Source organism: Chiroxiphia lanceolata, chromosome 2 (assembly GCF_009829145.1).
Source record: "Chiroxiphia lanceolata isolate bChiLan1 chromosome 2, bChiLan1.pri, whole genome shotgun sequence".
Lineage (NCBI taxonomy): Eukaryota > Metazoa > Chordata > Aves > Passeriformes > Pipridae > Chiroxiphia > Chiroxiphia lanceolata.
Window position 1 is genome coordinate 9166763 of NC_045638.1, and position 27297 is coordinate 9194059.

The 27297-nt window shown below is 35.1% G+C and overlaps 1 protein-coding gene across 3 annotated transcripts in view; it reads left to right on the top strand.

Annotated features, from left to right (window-relative positions):
- The window catches only part of CFAP47 (cilia and flagella associated protein 47), a 278312-nt gene that overhangs the window by 11750 nt on the left and 239265 nt on the right, over positions 1-27297 (top strand). For all 3 annotated transcript variants that reach the window (XM_032680035.1, XM_032680036.1, XM_032680037.1), the window contains exons 7-22: positions 367-500; positions 1091-1326; positions 2029-2221; positions 4657-4900; positions 5274-5426; positions 6919-7108; positions 7214-7310; positions 8526-8742; positions 9430-9674; positions 10393-10523; positions 11594-11716; positions 13096-13227; positions 14425-14502; positions 15050-15194; positions 16708-16802; positions 24284-24437. In XM_032680035.1, coding sequence (XP_032535926.1) covers positions 367-500; positions 1091-1326; positions 2029-2221; positions 4657-4900; positions 5274-5426; positions 6919-7108; positions 7214-7310; positions 8526-8742; positions 9430-9674; positions 10393-10523; positions 11594-11716; positions 13096-13227; positions 14425-14502; positions 15050-15194; positions 16708-16802; positions 24284-24437 — 2567 coding nt within the window. The remainder of the gene's footprint in view (positions 1-366; positions 501-1090; positions 1327-2028; positions 2222-4656; positions 4901-5273; positions 5427-6918; positions 7109-7213; positions 7311-8525; positions 8743-9429; positions 9675-10392; positions 10524-11593; positions 11717-13095; positions 13228-14424; positions 14503-15049; positions 15195-16707; positions 16803-24283; positions 24438-27297) is intronic.

The window sequence follows — 27297 nt, forward strand, 5'->3', positions numbered from 1 at the left end:
GTCATTATTCTGCATGTAGTATTAGTTTAGAAAACTGTTGCAGACTAGAAGAGATATCAAATGGCTAGTAGTATAAGCACACAAATATTGATGAGCTTAAATTCGTTACTATTTCCGTTTTCTGAAAGGAAGAATAAAGATCATTTGTTTCAACTGTAGCTGACAGCAAAGAAGCCAGACTGGATGATGAAAAACGTCTTGTGGGGTTTTTTTTGTTTTGTTTTGTTTTGTTTGTTTTTGTTTTGTTTTGGTTTGGTTTTTTGTTTTGGTTTTGTTTTGGTTTTTTGTTGTTTTTTTTTTTTTTTTATGCTGGATTGGGGTTTGTTTTTTTCCCTACCATCTAATTAGAGATTGTGACTCTTACAGAAAATTTAAAGGAGACTTTGAAGTGAATGACTCATCACTGAAACAAGACTATGTCCTGTTTCTGAGATTTGAAACTGTTGGCAATAGAGATGGTTATCTGCAGGCCCTCGATGATGGTGCCACAGCAGCCACACGTATGTCATCAGAAATGTATAGTCACCATCAGAAATGTATATTTGGGTGATAAAAATGTATATCTTGATATATATTTTAAATTTTTTAAAAAATGTTCTATTTTTAAGGTCAATCTGCTTCTTTTGTTTGTTTATATCAATACAAATAAATTGAAGTAACTTGCATCTTTAGTGCTTTAACACCAAAACCTCTTCAAACAGTGACTAGAAAGAAGGGAATCGTGTGTCATGAATACACCTGCTACTAGTGAGCACCTAGAACTTAATCATAAATGTAAATATTGGGAAGACATTAACCCCCCCTCCAGCCAATTGCAAGTCACTAGCAGTTTTATAATACCAGTTTTGTGCATTTTCAAGTGCATATTTGATCATCCTCAACTTCCTTAATGAGGGAATACATTATCTAACAGCCATTATAAATAAACATTGCTGTGTTATGTTTATAGAAAATTGCATTATAAATCCTATTTTTTTTGCAATATTATTTTGGTTTTGTGACCATACAACTATAACATGACTTTTCTGTTTGTAAGCTAATAGGTGTGTGAGGGGTTTCGTTTGTTTAATTTTATGTTTGTCTAATGCAGGGAATCATCCTCATCACGTGGACTTAGCTTTGACAGGTTCTGGGCTTCCTGTGATGGTAACTTTTAATCCAGGACCAGAAATTAATTTCAGGGACTGTTATTTGGGTGAGCAAACAGAACTTCTGTGCACACTGAAAAATGAATCCGACTCCCTTCCAGTGACATTCCGCTTCCGCAAGGCCGCTCACTTTAATGTTTCTCCTGAAAAAGGAAAAATTAAAAAAAATTCGGCAAAGGTAACTGTCTCTTTCTCTTAGGTTATGGAGCTCTGCAGATTATTTTACAGTGGTTACAGTGGAATTTCTTGTAAACCAGAACAATTTCATTTCAGTAACAATGACTTTAATACCAGCCAAATACTTTTTTTTCTCATTTTGTAGGCTTTCTTAACATTTTTGCCAGTACTCCAGGAAGCAACAAATGTTAGTTTAAATTTGGAAAAATAATTGTAGCACTCAAGGAACTTTATAAATGTTTTTCCTATCTGTAATTACTTTTTTTTTGTATTTTACTGATTTGAGAAGATTGCTTCATGCTCCTGTATTTTTCCACGATACTTTTAATTCGTTTCAGTAAATCACAAATATTCAAGTAAGATAACATTTCTTTTAATGGAAGAAGGTTTGCCAAATATATGTTAAATATGAAGACATTTATAATTTCCCAAACCAGTTACTCAGGGTACAAGATGTAACAATTTATCTCAAAAAAGAGCAAGTGAGACTTTGTTGTGTTCTAATGTGTAGCATTTTTATATCACCTTATAGTGCTAATTTTTGTGTGTCTGTTGACATATTCTAAAAGCCCAGTTTTGAACACCTGTCTTAGAGGTAAGTGTGGAGAGAAGGGACTCAATAACTCGATTATACAGGAATTACAAAAAATTTGACTCTTTACTTTTCTGCCTCTTATGTCTCAGAATGAGTTTTCTTTTCCAGGATGTGATGATTTCGTTTTCTCCACGTCAAATAGGAACATTTAAGATGAAGCAAATTATCGATATCATTGGTACAGGAGTAGATAAAAATAACTTGCATGATTTGAAGACAATATCCTTTCATCAATTATATTTGAACTTGATTGGAGTGTGCAAAGCTAAACGAAAAAAAATTCTATTCACAGTTAATCCTGGTAAGATGTTAAAAACATTAGTGAAAAGTGATAAAATATTTTAAAAGTACATTTTTAGCATTTAAAAGAGGGTTTTTCTTCTATTTTTTTAGTTTGTTGATAAAAAGTAAAAAGTCTTTGGGGCTTCAAGGATGCTCAGTTGTATGACATATACATGTAAGAGTATAAAATAATGGCTAACATAATGGTACCCTTCTCCCCCCCCTTTTATAAAAAAATTAAACTATTAAAGCATAAATTTTCATCATATGATTATTTAAATTTTATAAATCACAAAACAAAAGCTTCGGTTTTTGGAAATGATGCCATTAAACAGTGCTAATATGTTTCAGTAGTAAATTGAGAGATATGTCAAGCACAGGAAGATGGTAGGAAAGATAACAGGATATTTAGTGATTAAAAGTTACTACTGCCAGATTAATTTACCAGTTAATACAGCCTGCTGCCTGTCCCATGTCCATTGACTCTTTCCATCCTGTGAAGCCTGTGCCAGCATAATGAATCTCTCAGGGTATGCAATAATTAGACTCTAAATTGTTCCTCATGTTCCTAACATGTTCCAGGAACAAGTTAAAGTAGATTTGACTAAGCCTGTCACTGGATTTTAAAACCAGTGATGGGAAATGTAGCTTTTCCTGGCATCACATGTATGGTGACATCTGCAGGTTGTACCAGTGAACTGGTGCATGTGGGGGGGGTGTGTGTGTGTAGATAAGGAGGGGAACTTGAATACCCTTTAACTGACTGCTGCCAGCTTGAAGATGTACTTGCTAATGAGAATCAGGAAGGCAATGCCCATTTTTTTCTATTGTGGGGAAGTAAAAACAGGAAGTTACTGGGAAGTCAGGATAAAATGAGGGGCAGCAGAGGGGCAGGTACCACCGATCTCTTCACTCTCGTGACCACTGACAGGGCTCATGGAAATGGGATGAAGCTGAGTCAGGGGAGGTTTAGGTTGGATATCAGGAAAAAAATTTTCACCCAGAGGGTGGTTGGGCACTAGAACAGGCACCCCAGGGAAATGGTCACAGCATCAAGCCTGACACAATTCAGTAAGTGTTTGGACAATACTTCTCAAGCATCTGAGAATCTGTTGGGATTCTTGGGTGTCCTGTGCAGGGCCAGCAGTTGGACTAGATGATCCTTGTGGGTCCCTTCCAACTCATCATATTTCCATGATTCCATGATTATCTGTTACAAGTACCAGAATGGTTGATAAGGCAGTGGACATTCCTGCTACTTTCAAGAATGTATTTCAAGTCTATGGGTATCAGGAATTGAGAAGAAACTGAAGTTTGGCAGTTTCTAGGTTTAATTGTTGAAATCCAGGACTCCTTCAGTTTTCCTGCTTCAGAAACACAATTAAAAGAAGTGTTTTGGTTTTTTTAATCAAAGATTTAATGTAGTGTTCAAGTTTTTCAGGCTTTCTGTGTGCTCTTGTCTATCATTTGCTCTGTAAATGTCCCCATTCTGCTCCTGTCTGCAGGTTCATAAAGAGCTTGTGAAGGATATTTACTCTTTAGGCTACTGATAACTGTGTTTTACTTTTAAACCTCATTGAAGTGTGGAGGAAAAGTTTATTTTTTTCAGATCCTTATATAGATGGGTCTGTATCTCCCTGTTGTCTTCTCCCTGTCTCTGTGGATGAGTGTGTGTGATTGTGTCTCTGTATTCTGTTGAAGGCAGGAGAGAGACTGGAATGGAGCTTTTTGCAAACTGTGCCTCCCTGGGCAGTTCCATCCTCTATGGTTTAGAGGATGGAAAGTAGCTTTTGATTTTTTTAGTGTTTTGTTTTGATAGCCATTTTGGAGTAAAGTAAGGCTGAAGTAGGTAAAACAAAAATATTTCATAATCAATTTTTTTTTTGGCAAGTGAGGGAGGAAAGGGCAGTGGAAGTATGGATTTATTTATTTATAGGGCTGTTTTAAATGTATGTCTTTATTTAAGGAGAGGTGAGCAAACCCATGGCCTAGTTTCTGCTGTAATTTTTCTCTTTGACATTAATGTATATGTGCTTTTATAAAATTAGAGTGAAAAATATCTGAGCTGTCTTTTTAGTTGTGATAGCTTGGGAGTTCTTTGTCAAAGATCATGCCTGTATTTGCAGCCCTTAAGAAAAGCTTTAGGACACCATGAACAGGATTGTGATGGAGGCAGCTCTGAGTGTTGATCATGTGCCTGTGCAAGACAAAGTGTCACAGCTGGACAGGGCAGTGCTTTGAGCTCTGATATTTGTTTGTGTGATCAAGGCTAAGGGAGGCAGTGAGCTGTTGGTATGATGTAAATGCCTTCTTCCCTCTGAGGAAAACACATTGGGATGGGTGACTGATTGTTGCACTTCTGGGTAGACCAGTGCAAATCAGAAATATTTTCTAATACTTTGAATTTTGCTTTAAAAATATTAGTTTAAGTTCACGTTTTATTTGAATTTTAAGGTTTAACACCAGTGGTTTCTAATGCAACTGGACAGTTTGTAGTTGATGGCACAGAAGAGTGCACTGATGCAGCACGTGGGGCAATGCAGTGCACTGATGCAGCACCTGTGGCAATACTTAAATCAAACCAAACACGAATCCATACCCACCGGATAAACAGGAATTGTAAGGATGATGCACTTATAGCTTTCCCTAATGATCGTGCAACCAGCGTTAGGCCTGGTGAATGGGATAAAAAGTACAGGTAAAAATTATGTGAATCTAATATTTAAACCTACACCTTTATATATATATATATCATGTAGTAGATCAAGATTTGTTACTCACTGGGTTTTCTTCGCACTGAAAGTTCTTTAAAATTCATTGCATTTATGAGTCTCTTGCACATAAATTTCTCAAGTTGCTTTTCTTACATGAAACTACAAATGTAGCTGTTACAGTTGGAATATTTCATTTTTATGGTTGCCTGTACAAGGTCAAATATTAATAATCAGCTGTGATAAAAAGAATGTTTGCAATGAAATATATATCTATCAAGATCAATATGTTTTCTTTCTAACAAGACCCAGAATCATTTTACACGTGTAGTGAAACTACAATTCTCTTTAAATATTTAGGACTATTTTCACAAAGACTGAGAGATATAATTTCATAGATCCAGAATTTGCTTATACTGACTCTGAACGAAAGTCAATAGAAGCACATAAGAAATACTATGATGACTTCATTTCCAGTTTAAGACAGCATCGTTTGGAGAAGGATGCTGCCAGGTAAGACTTTTTTTAAAGGATAAATGAGTACATTGGGTTCACGTGCAAATTATGTCTATGTATGTGCAGAATTAACTTAGTAGCACCAATCATATCCCTAAATTTGACCCATGCTGAAATTCTTGTGTTCTTGGGACCTTCATTTATAGTGCATTCAAAACCTGGTTTTGTTCATTTAGGCATGTAGAGATAATTTCCTGGGTGAAATGGAGGGATAGAGGCATGGTACTTGAAATTGAACTTAAAATAAATAAACATGACAAATTTTAAGAAGAGTTGGTTATGGTGATAGAAAGAAAATCATAACATTGATTGTTTTGGGTTCCTTCTTTTTATATTATAAATACGTATTTCCAACTAGGATGTCTAGCTCACCCTGAGTGATAGATTTAGTATGTAAATTATTATATATTCTGTGGAATGAAGCAGATACAGTCCTCCAATCTTACTAGTCATCTAGCCTTACCTTATAGTAAATTTGCACTTTATGAATTTGTATATTTGATTGGTATGCTGGGGAGCAAAGTCATGGAAAAGCAGCACTGACAGATCTGCTACTTTTACAAAGTTTTATTTAAAAGAAGAAAAACCCGTAAATCCTTTAAAGCAAGATAAATAATACTTTAAGACTGTTAAGTTGGTAAGCTCCATTATTGAAAAATTAGTAGTACCAGTGGATTGTTCTTGTAATGTCAATTTACCTTGCTCTGTGTATACATGATTCAGACAAGGCCTGCAGAGCTGGATTTATTTTATTTTTCTGCATGCAGGTGATGTATGGTGTTTTTGAAAGGAACTAGTGTTGTCTAGTGTGTGACCTGTTGTTTATATGACCATTAACACATATATTCAAGGTATACTGCATGAGGAGCAAGAACAGAAAGGAAAATTTAAGAGTTATCAGATGAATTTTAGGGCTACTATTAAATATAGTAATAATTTTCTTGATACAAAAGTAGGAATATTTGATAAAAAACATCTATGTAAGATCTCTAGACATTTCAAGTCTTTTAGTTGCAGGTTAAGTTGATTTATTGGAATTGAACTTTGACCAAAAATGTAATTGCTGTGAAAATTACGCTATAATTGGTCCAGTTCAGAGATACACCATTAAAAGATACTTTGTAATCTTGGCAGCTGCTAACTTTTAAGTGCTTGATTTTACAACTTAATTGCTCTTTAAGAGATATTTTAGGCATTATCTCATTTGTATTTTTGTAACCATAACATGTTCAACCTATTTAACAAAGCAGTTGGCACAAATGTGCAACATTTGTGCAAGGACACAAATGTTAGTCCTTGTCTAAACAAAAGAAAAAAAAAGAATTTTCAAAGTATTCTCTGTACTTGAAAGTTTTTTAAATAATGGAATATTCTTACTTAAAGTATTATTTGTTTTGTTTAAAAATATTAAATTATTTAATGTGTTGATCATAGAATACTCAAACTTTTAGTTTTCCATATTCCTTTTTTTTTTTTCCCTTCCCTGTAGGCAGTTTGATATGTATAATAATCCTGTAAGCATAGGAATCAAACCAGGTGAAGGGCTTAAGTCACCAAACATCTCAATCACAGATTTTCCCATGGAGAAGCTACGGTTGAAAAAGCCTCCTTTAAATGATGATTACCTATTAACTAGTCGAAAATTGGCAACAATTACATCTACACCTACAAATAAAGAAGTAAGTTAAATGCTTGAGTAGCAATGTGAGCATAATGTGTTTACCATGTTAAAAAAGCATAAGAATTTTGATCCTGCTCTGAGAGGTGTCTTGTGCTTATCACAGACTTGGAGTTGGCTTAGTCCTGTGCCATCTTCTACCCAGGAGAAGGAAGATTGTAGTCTAACTTTGACACACAAGCAGCTTCATCAAATATTCATTGGTAAGGTTTTTAATTTGGTTGCTAAATGCATGTAGTTCTTATAAAAGCAGTTATTTATGGTAACACAATTTACGATTATAATTGTTCACCCTAAATAGAAAATAGTTTAATTTGGTGGTAGCTTGATGTCTACAGTAGTGAAGCTTTGTGCTTCTCAGAAAATACTGAGATATGATTAGATATGAGCATGTAGAAGAAGAGTTTTCTTTAAAGACTGCTCATACCACAAGCTATTACAGAGAAATCATCACAGCATAATATGAGGGTTGTTCTCACCCTTATACCTTGTTATTGGATAGTATCTGGACCAGCATTAATATCAACAAGATTCATGGCAGTGCTCAGAATGTTTCTGGGAATTAACAGTGAACACTGATACCCCCTAAAAGTAAAACTTCTTCGGGATCCTCCTTAAAGATAATTTCAGCAGAGTGCTCTGTGATTGGGAGTAATTCCTTGTAAAGCCTGTGAGGGACTCATCTATTAACGTTTGGTACTACTACAGGTCTCTTTTAAGGTCAACTTTTCTTCAGTACAATTATTTAGCAACAAAATGAAAATTTTCTGTAATTTCTGGGCTTTTTATTTATTATTTTCAATCAAGCTAGAACTTGAATAGATACTGATATACTTGGGGAAAGGTAGAGTGAGATAAACATAATAGAAAAAGTACTGAGAGTTTTGTAAGATGAGCACTGTAGTTCACAGACCAGCCTGAAAATTAGTGATAGCAGTAAATTAAGTAGTGAAATAATTCTGTGACCATCCAATGACATGAATTATTAAAGCAAATGGTCACACATTAGGGAGCAAATCAATAGGTTAAGTATATAAACTTTCAGTGAATTGCTGCTTGTCTGTTCATTTAAATATCTGCTTAACAAGAAGTATTTGTGGTTATTATTAGTACCTTGAGTAAAGAGCACATTGCTTTTCCTATTTTAATAGCTGGCTAAAAAATAGGAATTTTTTAGCCAATAGCACAATTAAGAAATAAATGTTGCTGGCTTTTGAACTGTACTACTGAAAACATTCATAGAACATACATGGTATTTACTTTCAGATTTTAGTGAGAATTTGTTCTGCTACAGGACTTTTGTAGCTGACTAATTTTGTAATTTGAGGAACTAAAATATTTTGATCATAATATTTTAGTAGTTATGTTTACTTCCATTAACTTTTTTTGTTGAAGATCTTATTTCTTATATATTCCAGGTCCTTCTACTATAGATTTTGGTGACGTCTGTGTGTATTCTACAACAACCAAAGAACTGTACATCATCAATAACTTGTTAGTCCATATATGGATACAAATTGAGATTGAAATTGAGGAATTGCAGGAGACATCTCCATTGTCTCAAGTGGTGCCTCCTCTTACAAAGACTCACGTTCCAATTGTATTTGAGACAATCACTCCTGGGAGCTTTAAAAGGTAAGGTTTTTCTATTTGTCTTGATTTACACATTTTCTTGGCAGTAGTACAATACAAAAAAATCACTGGCTGGTTTAAACAAAGTGTAATGACAATTGTTAATGGTGTGCACTCATTATTTGCAATAATTAATAATGATTCTTAATTAATTTTTAATTAATAATTGCACCAGTCCAATAATTAATGTAGTTTTGTGCTGCAAAATTTTCCAAAGAAAAACATGTGCTGTGGAAAGCCCATATAACTACAGGTGTATCAGGGAAGAAAGTTTGCTGTGACAGTGCATTTGCTAGGATAAATTTTTATGGAAAATACCGTGCTCTTTCCAGCATAGTGTTGCATCACTGCATCTATGCTCAGATCTTTTGATGCAGCTCATGGGAAAATATATAGGCAAACTATATCTGTTTTCTAGCCTTCTGGTATGAACTCTCACTTTACTCATGTTGTTAAAATGACTGTATGAGGCTGATCATCCTTTGGGATGACCATCGCTTTTGGCATGATTTAAGTAGTATGCAAAACAAGCACAACATTTTTTCTCTTGTCAATCTTTATTGTGTGTTCACACTCAATTCTTTTGTTAAATATTTTCTTGCTAATGGTTATATTTCACATAAATTTTACTCTGACTACAACATAATAAATGCATAAAAATATTGAGAAATATATATTTTTATGTTGCAGATCTTTTGCTTACAAGATAAACAACCAGCACCCTGGGCATGTGCTGGTAGTTGCAAATGCTGTGCCTATTGAACTTGAGCTGTCTACAAGGGAACTGATTTTAAATCCTGTTCCTGGCTGCCTAGCAGGGACAGAGTTTAGAGCAACTGTCAGGGTCTGCAATCCCAGAAACCATCCAGCTGGATTTATTTGGAAACCTGTAACTACAGATAGAAAACCTGCATTTTCTATACGGCCTGCTAGAGGTATACTATGCAAATACAGTGTGTGTGTATGTGTCTTAAATGTCAACAGTGTTAAATAAAACAAACATTTATCTGATGCTATATACTGTATTTTTAGGCTTAGATCAATGTATCCCAAAAGTAGAATCAGATCACAGTATTATTACGACAGCAGCACTCCCTGTATAAGCCCTACCCTGAATGCATTCATGAGACTTTAGCTTCTTTCCTTTGAAAAATAGTGTTCTGCAGGAGTATGTTGGAGTTCTGTTATTAAAGAAGTAACTGCTGACTGAATTGGCATTACACAGTTCAGGCAAGATTTGGTTTGGTGTGCTCTAATTCTTGAGAAAAGATATTTCTGCTAATACAAGTTGAGACTCCAAGCAAGAAAATGTATATGGTCTTTCCTAAAGTTGTTATTCTACAAGAAGGATAGTTCGTTCTTTTATTTTTAATGTTGACTATTAGATTAATTTATGGCTAAAAAACACCAGTGAACTTTGAGTGTGTTTTACTGCAGGATACTAATAAACCGATTATGCAATTGTCGTGAGAATTCAGAAACTAATTTTACTTATTTCATCATACTGTTCAACACCTAAGAAATGTAGCCTTAGTCTTCAATAATAGGAGGTCATTTCACTTTAATGTGCTTAAGTTATTTCTAATTATACAATGAAATTTGCTAATTGCACGTGTGTATTCTATAATATGTAAGTTATGTACATGTATTTAGGGCTTGTGGAGGCCTATAGTGATCTGGAGTGTGAAGTTGTTTGGCGTCCAGGGTTCAACTCTCCAGAAGAAGGAGAATTCATCTTGTGTGTGCGCAAAGGAAATGAAATTAAGTTGAAATGTTTTGCAAAGGTAATAATTTATACAGCAGCTTTAAAGAAGAAAAATGCATTTTTTTTTAAAGCAAGCGATGTCTTAAATATATTTATATTAGCATGTATTAAAAATATTTTATTTTCATATGGCTTCTATTTGACGTGTTTACAAAAAAATATGCTACAAAGACACGATGGAGAAAGCAAGGAAAAGACAATTTGCCTTTTTCTTGCTTTTGATAATATACCTATTTTGGCATCATAGCTTAGCGGTTCTTATATATTATGAGGTAATTATTGGTTTTGGCTTGCTTAGTTTAACTAAACAAAGGTTGAGAGGTGATATGACAGATCTTTAGATATATATTAATGGGGTAAAAATCAAAGTGTGTGTGGGAAGGTGTATTTCAGAGTTTCAGGGTAACAACAGGCTCTAGTGTAGTTTTGTATTTTTATTTGAACATGGTATTTGAGAATCAATGTTCTGGATAGTCTTCTAAGCAGTGACATTCACCTTAGGTTAGTCATTTGTTCTCTTACATTACATGCTAGGGAGTAAGGAAGTTGTTTTTTTCTTTTCACTGTATTCTGTTGGCTGCATGCTCTAGGACTTCCATTGGGAGCCAAGAAAACTTTACCCTTCTTTTTGATGAGCCTGTTTTCATTTTTGCTTTTTTTTCCCAGTAGGTTTTTTATTTTTTTTCTTCCTGTTGTTTTGAAGCCTTGGAAATTGCCATATGTAAACTAGGATGTGTATAAATTAGAATATTGGCATTTCTGCTGCTATTAATATCTCTGAAGTATCTTGTTCTGATCACACATTTGAAATTAATGGAGCTTGTGCTGTTAAGTTTAATTAAAAGATTTTTAGTCCAGAAATATCTGTGGAGTTGGGTCTGTTTAATTTGAATCTAGATGAGTTCAGTACATTGACTAAATCTTGTCTCACATTTAAGCTTTGTTTATCTATTTGAATACTTGTAATTTATGCATTTTCACAAGTATATTAGCTCTTGATGTAATAAATAATAGGCTGAATTATTTATTTGTACTGAGGAATATGTTATAGAGTTAACCTGTTTTATCTTTTTTTTTCTTTGTTAATAGCTTGGTGCTACTAAAGTTCAGTTTGTGACACAAAATATATCATTCATTCATAGTCCAATGGGTTTGTCTACTTGTAAGACAGCCATTCTTCAAAACACAGGACGCAACCATGCATACTTCCAAGTAAGCTAAAACTATTTCTAGCACATTTAATTCCTTGGGGTGAAGAGCAGAAGGGAGTTAGTTTTATCAGATCATGTTATGGTGTTGTGTTCTTGGTTATTAAATATGCACCTACTTAAGTTTTTGTCTGGTTTTCTGAAGAAACAAGATTTATGTGAACAGGAATTCTGTCCCTCTGTGAAATGTGATGGACCAACAGACAAGCAAAATGGTGATGGCCTAAATGATTCTGGCAGCTTCCTGAAAACCAGTAGTGAGGGTGGAACCCCATACTGGTGTACTGGTAGAAAAACAGTTACAGCTTGGATGTTTCCAGATGTTGAGGCAGAGCAAACTGGCTGGTCACCCTATCCATGCTGCCTGCCCAGCCAGTGCATCCCAGACCAGTCACAGCACATGATTACTTTGCTAGGCCAACATCTGAGAGGAAGATGGGTTGTGTGATGAGTTGGATATGGGATGAGATGGATGCCAGAACGGGTAAAGACATGATACAGAACTAATAGGAAACCTAACCTCATTAGTTCTTCTGATCACAGGATAATTGCTGTATTTATTTAGTGAAGCAAAATAATTTTTATTGAAATCCTCAGAGTTTTTGTTCCTTCGTTATAATGATACTAAGAAACATGAATAATTAATTTTTATTAGTACCATATTTCCCTGTTTATCAGCTGAGAATTGAATAACAAGTATTATTACTACACTCTTGGAGGATGGGCCTGAAAGAATAAAATCAGCATAGTCAGTAAGGCAAAAAAACATACCCAGGCTTTTTAGCCTCCACAATTATTCTTAAGCCAAGAGATGGCTGGTTGGTCTTGGCCATTATCCCTTTTCAAAGCCATACTTTAAAAAGTTGTCTTTTTGGAGTACATTAGAAGAGAACAAATTCTATTTTGTCTTTACTAACTGTGGGTAAACTGAATATTTACTCATATTATTACTGAGCTGTAGAGTATTGGGTTTCTGTGTCCTATCTTCTTACTGTGAATGTCAAAACAGTAGTGATGAATTTATTTGTCATTGAAAAAAAGTTTATGTAGAATGTTTTGAAGACTTGCTGGATAGCAAGTGTTAATTTTAATAGCTTGATGAAAACAACCTGAAAACCAGAATGATAAGTTTCCAGTTGGTGGGCAAAGAGTATTTCATAGTAGAAACTGACAGTTATCTTTAGAAATTTGTTATTTTATTTTGTTTACCTGCATTTTTCCCCAAACTTCTAAGTCCAAATTAGCATTATATGCTATGAAGGTTCTCCTTGTAAGAATATAAAATCTTTAAGATGGATATATTGGTATGAATAAAACAACACCCACCAAAACAAACGAACCCGAACACCTTTTTCAGTCTGTTTCTTGTTTGTGTTTGTGAAGGTTCGTGATCCAAACCCGCTGCCTGGAATGACCATCACCCCCTCGCAAGGAGTGGTGCCTGTGGGAGGCACCGCTGATCTCAAAATCTCCTTCACTCCGAATGCAAACATGACTTTTGATAAGAATGTGGAGGTACTCAAAACTGGAAGGACTTTGTCTTTTGAGTGTTAAGCTGTGTGTTCATGTATGTACTTTTTTACGTGTCTTGTGGATTTTATCTCCGCTGTTCTAATGCTTTTCAAGGTATTCTTGCAGCAGGTGATAACTGCTATAACCTATTCTGTTGTTTTGTCTCAGCCCTGCTAAGAAATATCAAAACAGCCTCTCAGTTTGAGCTGATTCATACTATACTACTGACAAGCTGTTGAAACTAACGTGTGATTGTCTTTAGGAAATAATATAGACATATTGCAGTTTTTGTAATTCATAGAGGGGAAGGATTGGAATACCCCAGTGTCTTTAATTTCTTTACTTCTTTCTGTGGTCTTTTCAGAGATGGATCTTCTAGTAGATTTGATTTGATAATAGGCATGCAATAAGCATTTGATCGTATTTTGTTTTCTATGTGCCTACTTCCTGAGTTTGTCCTTGTTCAGATAAGTGAGGTTGGGAAAAAGGATGCTATCAAGGGCTTGAACTTTGTTACTTTTTCTGACACTGATCTTGGATTCGCCATCTTCTGTGGCTGCATATATTATGCTTGTTAAACCTAGTATCCATTTATTTTTTTCAAATTTTACAACAGATCTAGCATTCCTCAGAACAATTGTATCTACTTGCTACCAGCACCTCTGTCAAGCAATTGTGTCATTGTATACTTTCCACTCCTCACAGCTACTGGATGCAGCTTTCTCCTGTTGGAAAAAACATGCTCATTCTAGTAATACAGCCTCCTGCAACATTATTTTTATCTGCAGAAGCAGGGAGGACTGGTCTTTCTTAAAACTTTGGGTTGGTTTTTTTAGTTTGTTTGTCTGTTTTTGTGTTTTTAATTGACAGCCAAATCTATTCCTGATGTGAAATGCCACAAAGATATGATTTGAAGCCACATAACACTGGAATCTGTATATATATGTTCTAGAAAACGAAGGCATGTTTTTTACCTCCTCATATTTCCATAGCAGAAATGCATTATATTATAAAAGCAGAGTTATTTTCGTATTTTCATTACAATTCATACTGAATGTCTCTCTCCACTCTGTATCTGTGGGGGTAGGGTTGCTTTGTTTTTTTGTGTTAAACTTTTTTTCATGTAATTGTGAAAGATTTGGTGAGATAGTTCTGTTAAAATGACCTTGTCAGCAATCCCACTGTTGTCCATTCTCTTAGGTAGAAGTGCGAAGTGCAGGAGCACAAGTGCTTAGGGTTGGTGGATTTGTAGAGGTCGCTGAAATAAGCATGAGTGTGGTAAGTATGAGGAAATCGTAGCAATTGGTAAGATTGATTAAGTGTTTTGCTTTATCTAAGTGTCAAAGTGGCTCCTCCCTATGTCATATTTGTCATTTTTCCCTATACTAACTTCCCAAGAGAATCATCAAGGAGAACTTAGGAAGAGATATTACAAACCAGATGTACATATAACAGTTGCACTAAATGATAGCTGACAGCTTTAGCTTTTGAACTTGACAATCTGGAATAAGTATGTTAAAAGGGAGAAGTTTTCTTAAGCTAGTTATAGCAAAGAGTGAAATAAAGGAAAAAATAATCCATTGATCTGTTTACTGAATGATGAAAACTTTCCTGATGGTGTAACTGGACTTAATATTGAATTCTAAACTGTTGTGCTTTGTGTCCTGGAAAGATTTTAATGATATGGGTTATGCAAGACTATTGATTAACCAATACTGTTATCGTGTTATAAATTGTGGATCTTGCACAGTTATATTTTTTCACATGATGTTCAGTTATAAACTTGATTTCACAGTGATTTGACCTATTTTTTTTAAACTTACAGGAGCGAGTGGACTTCGGTGGTGTTTATGTTGGCGCTACGAGTTCAATTCCATTTTTGCTGCAGAACAAAGGACAATCACGTACCAGAGTGGAGTTTGATTTTTCTAAGAATAAGGATTTTAAACTGGATACTAATGACCATTCAGGTATTTGCCTTTGCTGTGTCAGAATTTTTGTTAAATAAAGAATGGGTAATGTTAAGGGAAAATCTGTCAGACTATTTCTGGTAGACAAATTTTCTCGATGAGAAAACCTAAAGCAATTATTTTAAAAGTGTTGCTTAATATAAATTAAGAGGAGACATTTTGGTTTGCTTGCAAAATGACATTTACCAAAAATAAGTATTTGCCAAATGTCAGGTTACCTGTAGTTTTTTGCCCCCTTCCTTCTGCTATAGTTGCTAAGGTATAACAAATAAAAAAGTTTGAGTACCCTCTCACCAGTTAAAGTAAAAAAAAAAAAAAAAGGAAATCAAAACAAACAAAGCCAAACAACTATATTCATTTCCTATTCATGGACTCATGCCCACTGTTTTGACAATATTTACCCTTCAATTAATTCACCATCAGTATGAGTCCAGACTTTTCTTTTTCCTGAAGACACAGGGTGTCTGCAGGTTAATCACAGGACCTCTGTTCTACACAGTGCCCGACTCAGAATGACATTGGGCCAATATGTGGAATGTTATTGCTATTCTTTTTTTCTTGGTAGAATTAGTGCAGATTCTTATCCTTTAGTTGTTGTTCCACAACCCTTTCCTGCTTCAGTGATGGCATCTCCTTTGCTGTTCCAACATCATTATTCACAAGAGAATTTTGCAGCTTGAGTCTGCAAACTCAGGGAATAAGGGCTCTGCAAGACAGTATTATAAAATATAGTTGTATCTTTATGTTGAACTGTATGTGGATGATGACAAAAAATGATCTGACAAGGAGAGAGATATTTTCTTGTCATGTGGTGCATTTAAAAGGGAAGGGAAGGTGAGGGCTCTTAGTCAGTCACCTTAATTTGGAAAAGAGCTGTAGGACTTTTTACAACAGGCGAGTAACCAGCATGGGAGTAGCCTCTTTGCACGTGGTTTCTTTATCAGAGTTTGTGTTTGAAATCAAACGGTGAATACTGATCCTGGTGTTCCCAGATGAATACTGGTCTGGGAGGAATGTTATGTTCTTTGTTGGAAACCCATGCTTCTGCCAGTGTCTTCAAATAGGACATGAAAATCTGAAAAATGAAACAAGCCTTATTGGTAAACCTCTGTGTTGTAGATTATGCCTAAAAGTCATTTAAAAAAATCAGTGTCAGCCAACTATTTTTCTCCCTATAGTATTAGTTTTCATTATATAATTAACTATTTTTGCCTTACACTTTTATTGAAAGGTAAATGACACTGTTTTGGTTTTGTCTTTTATTTCTTCTCAAATATTGTGTTCTCCCAAATCAGTAACTTCAGTCAAAGTTGGTGGTGATTGATACTTCTCAAAATTACCTCCAGAATCCTTATGAGAGATACTATATTCCTTTGTAACTTTGTGAGAAATGTTTACCATACAAATACGTAGATGCTTTATGTTGGAAATCACTTCAAAGTACTGCAACTATTATAAAGTTGATATTTCATGCACTAACATCTGTAATTTGATTCTGAATTTTGTTTGGCAGTGATTGAGTGCTGTTCTTCAAAGCCTTATTTGTATTCAGTTAACTTAAAGGAGGAGTCTGCTTTGGAATGCTTCTTGACCTTTGTGCCAAAAGAGGTGGGTTTATTGGGACAGTGGTGATCATGTTAATTAAAGTCATGCTCAGTGATGTTTCTGTGGTGGGAGAATAGAGACTTTAGATGCCCATTTTAGTGTGTGCAATAGTTTTATAATTAGTAACCCAATTCTTAAGACAAATAACCTCTATATAATTTAAATGTTTTACATACGCAAAGAATATACATTTTATCAGTGACTTAAAAATGGTGTAATTTTATACTGAAATGTCTTACCACACATTCATTAAATCATTCAACAGACCTGCAGCCATTTTCTTTTGTGCAGCTGTTCGTGCTTTAACTCTCAGATGATCAAGGGGCTGCAAAAGTAGAGGAGTTTTACGTGTCATAAAGATTGGCAAAGTTGCTTTCTGATCAAGCTATTTGAGGGAAAAACCATGAGGTTTTGAGTTAGTTTTAGATTAGGAGATCAGCATTTTATTGGCAGTAACTGTCAATAGAGAGTCCTGTAGGAAATTTTAAATCTAAACGTGTTGAAAAATACTTTAGAAACGAAGAGTTTTGGGTTTCCACATATTTGGAGAACAACATACTGAAAGAAAACTTAATTGTTGATATCATGAATGAGAACAAGAAACTGGCAGTCACTTCTATAGCCTATAAACCTGTTGCATTATCTGCATTTTTACCTTAGAAAAAGAAATGACTATTAGAGACAACGCACCTTGGAAGGGTCAACAGTATTCTATTTTAACCCCCCCTCCCATCATGTTCCCCATCTTCCCAGCACTTCAGTATAGAGGAAATTCCTTTGTTCAAAGCATCATTCAGATAATATTTGCATATTAAAAACGGTGTCTGGTAACACTGTGATTTTCTTCTGTGTACACATGGAACCTATTGTGAATAACTGATGGGGTGAGTTTACAGCACATACCCTACTCTGAAATGATTTTTCCTGACAGAACATGAGTCAATAGATTCATAAAAAATTCCTTCTGTAGTATAGCAGGCCTTGAGGTTAAGGGAGAAGCAGCAGTTGTCATATCTTTCAGTATCTTGACACTTCTGATGCAACACTCATAAGCAAGGTAGGCAGAATTAAACTAGATACAGTGTCAGGAAGTATGTAATTGTTTGAAAAATGGTACATACAGAGTAATATGAATGACCTATAGTCAAGCTGGAAAGAAACTCAGCAAGGGAAAATGCTGGCATTTTCATTTAAGTAGGAAGGGTCAATAATAGAAATGCAAGAGTAGATGATAATGTTGGAGTAATTTTCCTGGGGCACCTTATACCTCATAGCCAACTACTAAGTGTTGCTGTAAACAAGGTAAACAAGGTAAATGTCTTTATTTCAGTTTTCTCTTCTCTCCACATACTCAGTCTTTCTGTCTCCCTTTGCCCCTGGGGCTGGGTAAGCTGGGTGCCACCAGGGCTTCTCTTCTGCTTCCAGTGTGTTATTGCCTGCCTGTCAGGGGGCAGCTTCTTGCAAGGCAAGACATGCCCAAGGACACTTAGAGCTCACAGCCCACTGCTACTCACAAATGAGCATCACTGAGTTAGTGCAGCACTGTGGTAGCTGGCAGCAAGAGCACTGACTAGTGTTAAATGAAGTTGCCCAGTATGAGATGACTATAGGAAACATCTGGAAGTGCCATGTACCCCCCAGGATGCTGTAACTTTTCTTTCATTTAATTCCTGCAAAGCAGAATACTAATAAAAAGCATAGTTCTGTTAAGGAAGTGGTCCAGGTACCAGCATCTTTTATTGTGATCAGAAACTCTCAGAAGTTACTGATTCTTAAAACATTCCCCTTTGGATCTCAGTTCTTTACCATTCTACCTCATCTACATTCCCTCCTTTTCTCACCAGATTTCTTCCTTCTCTTTCCTGACTTTCCAGGAAAGTTTTTTGAAAAAAGCCCTAATCTCTCTATTTTGTGTTTCCCCTATTCAGGTTTCACAGTTCCAAGTGCTATTTCCTGCCTCTGCACTTGAACAACTGTTTCTCTGATCTCATCACTTTTTTTTTTTTAACAACTGCTCTTACCCAGCTTTCCTCCCAGCTGCTACAAACCTTCTGTATCCCATCAGGTTGCATTCTTTTCTGTCTGCCTTCTGGTTTTACTAAAACTACCTGCTCTTGTAGTCATTACTGACAACCATACCCTATAAAACTCCACTACACTGATGTTACTGATAAGAAAGTAGAGACATGAACTTAGGAAAAGTTAGAAAAAAATAAATCAGAAACTTTACTAAAAAAAAAAAAAATCAAAACCCCATGAAATTATTTTAATGTAGTTTAAAAATTTATTAAAATGACTTGAATTATTGATGTAAGGTTTTAAGTAATTTAGTCTTGAATGCAATCTTGAATTCTCCTGCTAAAAATCAACTAGGCAGTAGCTTTTGTTCAGCCTCAGAAACCTTCAGATCAACAAATGAAGTTAATATATAGGAACTCTGAATAGCTCCTGCAGTTCTCACTAAAATGGAGAATGTACAAATACATGTGAAATCAAAAGAAGATGCTCTTAGAGATGAAGTGTCTTGGCATGCTTAAAAAATAGATCTTAAAAAATTCCGAGACAATTTCTTCAGTATTCTAAGTGTTAAATGGAGTCAATGCATTATAGATGAGGCTGGGATGCTGCTCAGACACAGCATGGCTGTGCCTTCCTGTTATTCCAGTGTCTCAGAAGGTGTTGGAGGTGACAGGGCTCTCTGCCTCAGTGGTGAGAGTTTAACCTTGGTGTTTGTTGGCTGTGAAAGTCAGAGCTGTCAGTGAAAGCAGAATACAAAATAAATATATAAATAGGTAAGCTAGCCAATACTTCTGAATATCCTATTTATATGCAGGTTTTGTGCTTCTTTCTTCTCTGTTCTGATATAACGTTATTTGAGAGACGCTTCAGTTATGTTTTAATTTTTTTTTTCACTGAAGTATAAGGAGGTTCAGCCACCTGAACATGTGATTGGCTACACTGGGCTCTCATTTCAGAGTACAAAAAACCCCAACCAAACCAAACAAAAAATACCAACAACCCATGACTATCTGGCCAAAGATCTGTTGTAGCTTCCTCCTCTCTAAAGATCCAGAGCTAAACATCATGACTAATCATATTATTTATTGACAGATTTCTGTCAGTGACTACTTTGGAACTGAATTTTAAATCATACTGTCCATAAAGCATGGAAACCTGGCTTTTCTGACCATGGCTCTCCTACAAGTTACCTGCCCAGGTGATGGTGGGGAGCACCTCATTCCTTTAGTTTTGTGTGAGGGAAGCAGACAGCATGTGGTCACTTTAAAGACTGGCTTATCTTTGTTTCTCAGATGCTGCTGTGCTTCTCCAAGCAGGATGATCCCCCTGCAGCAGTGTCCTGCATGGTCTGCTAAGGAAAGCAAAGTGCAGGAGTGTACTGCTTCAAAATGACTCTTTTTTTTTTTTTTTTTTTTTTTTAAACTCTGCTGGAAAATAACAAATTCCAACATCTTGGAAAAAAGACAAAATGCACAGCTGTGTAATAATGAAGCCCATGAGGGCCTTTGATTGAGATAAATAGAGCAAGTCACACCTGTCAGAGCTTATTGCCTAAGCTTGTGCTGGAGAAGTGACAGGTGTTTTGGTGGGGTGGTTTTGTCCTTTTAAATGACTTTTTTTTTTCTTAAAGAAAGAGCAGATTTGTGGTATAAGAAATGAATTCTATGGAAAATCTGCAGCTGTGGAATTGCAGGGTATTGCCGGTGCATCATCTTTGACCATATACAAGGGGAAGATTTAGTTTTATTTCAGGGTTTTGTGTGATGATTTTGAACATCAGTTACATTATTCATTGTGGAAGCTGCTTATCTCTGATATAAACCTGGGGAACTTAGGCTGCATGAAAGATTTCAGTATGGTTTAAGGAAAAGCTGATGTTAAATCTGAGGGAAGGCTGGGAATGTATATTGGATTCAGTTGCAGGACATAAATCTTTGGCTTTGCAATTAGGTTTAAATTTGAGTCAAACTGATTTTTTCTAATGTACATTACATTTTCTCTCCTTATATAACTGCTGAATTTGTTTGTTGTTAATGGTATAAATAAATAACTTTAGAGTCAGCCTTTACACAAATGCTTCAAGATCTTTGAACAATCTGCATGTTATTATATGATAAATACAAGAGTATTATCTTTTACAGATGTTTTAATTTGATTTTAAGTAATAAATTAGCTTACTGATTTACTTGCAATTTCCTGTGAAGTTGTACTGTGAAAGAAAGTACTGTAATTTTAAGGGGATGTCATATATTAAGTATATAAATCCTGGATTTGACAGCAAATTTTTTTTCAACCTTGAGAATATATGTTCTATTGGAATTATAGTTAGAGAGTTGTATTTTAGGCCTTATGCATACATTATTGCAGTAGAGTACTTAGTAAAGATGGAAATTAGGTAAGCACTTTGAAAGTGTTTACTGAAAATAACCTCATTGTTTTTCCTACCCTCAACTTGACAACTGTGCTTGAGTTTATTTATTTTTTTATCCATGAATTTTATACAAAATACTATTTTACTTGTCATGTTTTCTGAGGTTGTGTTCCCCCCTTTTGTTTCTTTCCTGGTACCAAGTATTTAGGATTGAGGCAGGAAGCCATTCAACCATCTTTATTCTCCAGTGTTGGGCTTAGAGCTGCCACACTCTTGGTATCAAACCTATATCATAAATTCAAATATATTTTGGAAGCAGAACTTTCCCGATCAGATAAATTCCTTGAAATCAATAAGTTTTATTTGGTTAGTAATTCTAGCAAAAAAATTTGAAGGTATTTTAAAGTGCCATCTAAATAAAACTTTTACAGGAACATGATTTATTTAAAGAATTGTAACATCTGGTGGCAGCCTAATCAAGCATCCTTTTTCTGGCATCCTTTGGAGATGTTCTATGTGAACATGTAGCAAACGGCTCCTTTGTCTCACGTGACTGGTCTTTCTAAAGTTTCTTTTGAAGTATTTTAATTGCTAAGGCTACCACTTTGTAGATGATGCCTCCTTTCCAAACAACATGCATAATTAGTGTACATCAGGACAGGAAAAATGTTTCTTATAATGACAAACAAATATGAGTGTTTGTGCAAGAACTCTCCCTAGGCTGCTTGCTTCCTGCCCCTCCTGTATTCTCTGGGGTATGAAGTTAAATGCAGCTTCAGGAAAATATCCCAATAGATAAGTAACTATAAAGTATTCATAGATTATCTAAAAAGCAAGTGCAAATCCAGTAATAGTCTAAGGATTTATTATTTTAAATATTGTAATTAGTTTTTTAATTATATAATCTTACAAAAGAATTTTCTGTTATGATGTTGGAGAAATGAAAAATGAATCATAAATGAAAAAGAAACATAATGATTCTACTTGCAAAGTGAAGTCCTAATAATTGAAATTAATTTTTAATTCTGTTTCAGCAATGTGTGTATGTGTACGAATTACAATATTATTTCTGGTTATATAGTTTTTAAAGGATTTTTCATTTGTAATATAGGTTAGCTAATGTGCAGTTAATTAGGCAAAGGTATGTGTGAATAAAATAAAAGCTATAATTTGTTCTCAATTATGTAAATACATTTCTATGAGCTGTATTGGCTCTGAGTTTGCACCACTGGACTTCATAGCCAGTGTAGGTTTTCAGTGAACATCAGGCTCTGCGTGTAGTGAATTGAGGGTCTTGCAAATACTTTCTTTTGTTTGCCAATTCCTGCCAAATAAAAACCTTGTTGCATGGTAAGACTAAGCCAAATTTTCCTTATAGTTGGGATGAAAAGCAGGTTTCGAATAGCTGTTTTGAGAGAGGGATAAAAGGATTCCACTTTCTGTTGTCTGACCCAACCATACCAGCATTGATGAAGAGCAATTGCAGTTCTAGACTGTACTCTTTTGCATAGCCAGTGCTGCCATGAGATCTGCTGCAGACTAAGCCTCTTAATCTCACCAAACTTTAAAAATTCAGTGTAATTACAAGAACATATTTTGAAGATGTAACTTGATGGAGATACTAATTACAGAAGAGTAAATCAAATCAGGAGATTTTTACTCAATCTTGATTTATGACATATCTTGAGCATTAGTTACTAAGAAATCTTAAATGGCATGCTCCATGTTAACTTTGAAAAGCCAATTCTATGTTATTAAATCTAATCATTATCAGATTTGAAGTGTCAATATAAACCAAGAGACTGTAGCTACAAACACTTGCCCTCATCCTATGCCTTCCTTTAGCTAAGTACAAATAGACAAAATGTTCCACAAGGCTCAGCTCACACCTCGCTCACCAGGAGTGAGTAATTGTGTGTTACAAACCCTGCTGGAGCTCCACACACTCTAAGTGCTGTGTGTTTGCTTCTCACTATCTAAGCTTGATGTTGATTCTGTTACAGATGGATATGTGTCTCATGTCCTGGCTTAGGACAGTTTTGTTTTTCTTTCCTATCGTTTATGAATTCTACTTGCTACCACAGGTGTGAAAGTGAAGAGTGATGCACTATTTTCTGCAGCTTTTGAAAGCTTTTAAACAATTCACTAATTCTTTATACAGCTGGTTTTACTGCATCTTTTTAAGCAACATGAAGATTTTATAGGCCTGAGTCCTTTCTGGAGATTTTAGTGGCCTTCAAGGTGAAAACAGAATTCGAAGGACTCTTAACAGTGGTTTCAGTGCAGAAGTTTTGGTTTCTTTCTTCTACTACCTTTGTTATGGTTGTCTGTACCTTTTGGCTGGAACACATATTGCTTTAGTGCATTGATCCTTGGAAAGAGAGAGACAAGAAATGGCTCTTTGAAAGGGCATTGTGAAATAAATTTGGCCTCTTGGAAGCACTGTCTGTCAAAATAGAGGATTCTGTACAAAACATACCATCTTTTAAGTTCTAAACCTCGCTTACTTGAGGATATGATTGCACAGATAAAATGAGGATCAAAATCGCTGGAATTTACACACCCAGAATTCAGTGGCATTTAATGACAAAGGTTTTGAGACTACTTTTTTTACCCTGCGGTTTCTCAGTTTTAACTCATGCTCCACCCTTGGTTTATGCTGGGTATACTATAATGGTTGACCTTTTATCTTCCTTCTTTGAGAAAGGCTTCCATAGCTTATGTAGCTTTGTTTTCCCTCCTCTTTACTCAAGCTTCTGCACTGGGGCCACTGCTCCAATCTTTTTTCACTCAAGTGAGTGACTGAAGTAGAACACAACACTGTGATTTACCAGAAGCTTTGTCTGTAGTTTTGCTCATAACCCTGATACTTTTGGTCATACAGTTTTTTCCTCAGGATGGGGGAAAAAAATGCTTGAGTTCTGCTTGCTCAGAGGGTTGATTCTCAGTGCTAGTAAATGTTCATCCTATTAATATCACGATCAGATCCTAAAATAATTTCTATAATTCTGCTGAAGGAGTAAACCACTCATGGTTCAAGAAGTACCTATATTTTCTTTGGGAATGTGACCACAATGATATTTTTTTCCTTTAGGTGGCAGCATATCACTTCACTCTTCCAGTTACTACTCCTCAGGCTGACTCCTCACTTACAGCTTTGGTTGTATCTGCGAGTAACATCCTTCCTCCTCAGCCCCCTGCAGCGAAGCTCCCTCTGGCTCCTCCACGTTGTATAATTAAGGCAATTGGTAGGTAAACTGGGGGCTTAAAGAGCTGGTGGATGCATATATTTGTAGAGATATCTTTGCTCATATTCTAATTGCAGAGAATTGCTATTTAATTGGAATTTGGTGGATAATTGTATAATTTATACACTTCTTGGAAACTTGCAAAATTTTCAAATTTTGACTTGTATTTTTACATATGAGTAAAGCTGAACTTTCTATGCACAATTATGACACACTGAGAAAATATTTTTACATAGCTATTTGCCTTATGTAGAAATTTGTTTACCAAAACTCATTTTTGTGTCTACTCATGCATTAGTATTTCTAGACCTCGTCGTTCAAATCGTAGTATTTACAGCAGTTCATCTGAAAAGTGTAGAAAAGTACTATGTCAGTCATACTATTTTTCTGTCTTATCCTGTCAAAACTAGGATGTCTAGCTGTATTTGAAACTCCTTTAAAAATGCCTCTGAATGGCTCTGATCCCATCTGTCCTGTCAGAGGTTGTTAATGGCCAAAGTTATGGGCCATTTGCCTGCAGCAAGAGATTGATATCTCAAATGATTCTTCGGTGCTTTTCTTAGAAATAATTTGTGGTTCTCTTTATTTTCCTCTCTGATTCTTACAGTCATGTAGACCTATACATTGTGAACATTTGAATACATTGGCTTCCTTCATCTTAGCTTTTAATGTATAGTCACTGTTTATTTGAGATGAGACTTAAGTGCCGAGCATCTTCCAGGAATGATGTTTGTGTAATGTTTAAACCTTTTGGGAGCACTGAAGAAGGCTTGGCCAGTTAAATGCATAATGTGAGGTAAAAGCAACACCAGTTTTATTAGGTTTTATCTATATTTAGGTTCTTTTTTTTTTGTTGTTTGTTTTTCTCTGTAGGGCTTTAACCTAAGTCTTACTTTTGAGATCTTTTAAAGTATCAAAGAACTCTGAGAGACCTGCTTTAGATCCTGTCATAGAAGTAAATTCACATTAATGTGTCTAAATATATTTAGTTTAGGAACATACAGAGTAAAGGTGAAGGTACATGTGTATATGAGATTACTAGGAAGCACTTCTTTAGGTAAAAATATGAATCAAAGTGACAAATTTCTAGTGCAAAAATGATTTATGTAACATGAAGAAAAATTTTTTTCATTTTCCAGTTTTTTGTGGAATAATGAATAGATACAATCACTAAGACTCGTGAATAACTGACAATCTTATCTAAATTTTATCACAAATTTGTGCTTCTGTGATGTAGGATTTATTCAACGTACCAGTATAGACCAGCAACAAGTGATAATAGTATAAGAGAGAATACGGAATACTTTCAATTCTAAGAAATAGCTGAAAAAATGAAGTGTGACTTCTGTTTAAATTTGAGTATTAGAATTACATTCTTACTGGGAATTTTGATGGTCTGGGAGGAGGGAGAGAAGTCTAAATAAATGTCTTGATCATTTAGTGTTTCAGATAATCATTCGGATGCAGGCAACTAGCCAAATTATTTCACTGTTAAAAAAGAACTTCATAATTTGATTACATTCTGACAACTTAAAAATTATATCTGTTATTGATTCATTTCAGTTTACCACTTTAAGAGCTAGAACTTAGGAAGATGCATCTTATGAGCTCTAAGTTTTGATTTGACAAATGGGCCTAATTCTTACTGCTAGATGCTTTATGGCACATTTGTTTTCTGCTCTTACAATTGTTATTCCCTGTTACAGTTTTTGTGGTTGACCAGGATTCAGACTGCACAGACAGTGTGGTTGACACTTAAATCAATAGCTTATATCTGATGTTTGTACTCAAGATTATTCAACCCAGTCTTTTAACTTCAGGGTAGTCAATATGTTTTCAATCCATCATGAATATTTTTTTAATTTTTTTTTTTTAAAGAAAGTTTGTACACTGTTTCAGCACCTGGAAAGGAAAGCAGGTCTCTTACTTAAATACTTGTAAGACTCTTCTCTTGGAGACTGCTTATAGGTATGTAAGAAAGCACTGAAAGAGAAAAAACAAACCAGGACAGAAAACTCGACTGGAAAAGTCTCAAGTCTAAACTCTGTCTGATACAAAGGAAAAGGATGTATTATCAATATAATGGCCTCATGTGAGCTGAAATTTGTTTTAATAATCCATCTCAAAATTTTGGTTTGGTTGGGGAGATAATCTCCCTCATAGTGTTTGTCTTGCTGCGTTCTCCTTGTACGGGGGTTTTAGTGAGAGCTGAGGACTGTGAGTGGCACAGTTGCATATTGGTGGAAGCATTCCAGCAGATTACATTCCTATTTTGAAACAATATTACTTTATAGAGTTTATATGCCTGTGCTCTGGAGAAATACAGATTGTATTGCTGTTTACATAATGTGATATATGTGATTAGGAAATTCTTTGGGTTTTTTAGGGGGAAAAGAGAATTGATCAACACTGGGCATAGAGCAAACTTGCAGATTTTAATAAAAGGATACTGTGTGCTTCCAGTATTGTTTCCAAGAATCAAAAAGAAGCTATGGGAACATATACCTTTGGGGTTTTTGAAATTCTCACTTTAAACTCCGTCCTTTATGACAGTTTCTTTGTTGCAGCTGTATGAAATTAAGAGAAATGCCGTTCTTTAGGAAATCTTTCAAGTCTTTTCTGATGGTTACTGTCAGAAATGTAAATGCATTCATCTGCAGTAGGAAGATCATGTGGCTCTCTTTATATGAAGGAGATATGCTATAAGTCTGTTAGATATAAAATGTAAATAATTTTAATGTGACTAAAGAATAAGACAAAGTTAAATTACAGTAATTATTTCTATAGTATAGGAACAACAAAAAGAAAAACAGGGGGAGAAACTTTTGTGTTAAACATGTGCAGAAACAATGATTTTCTG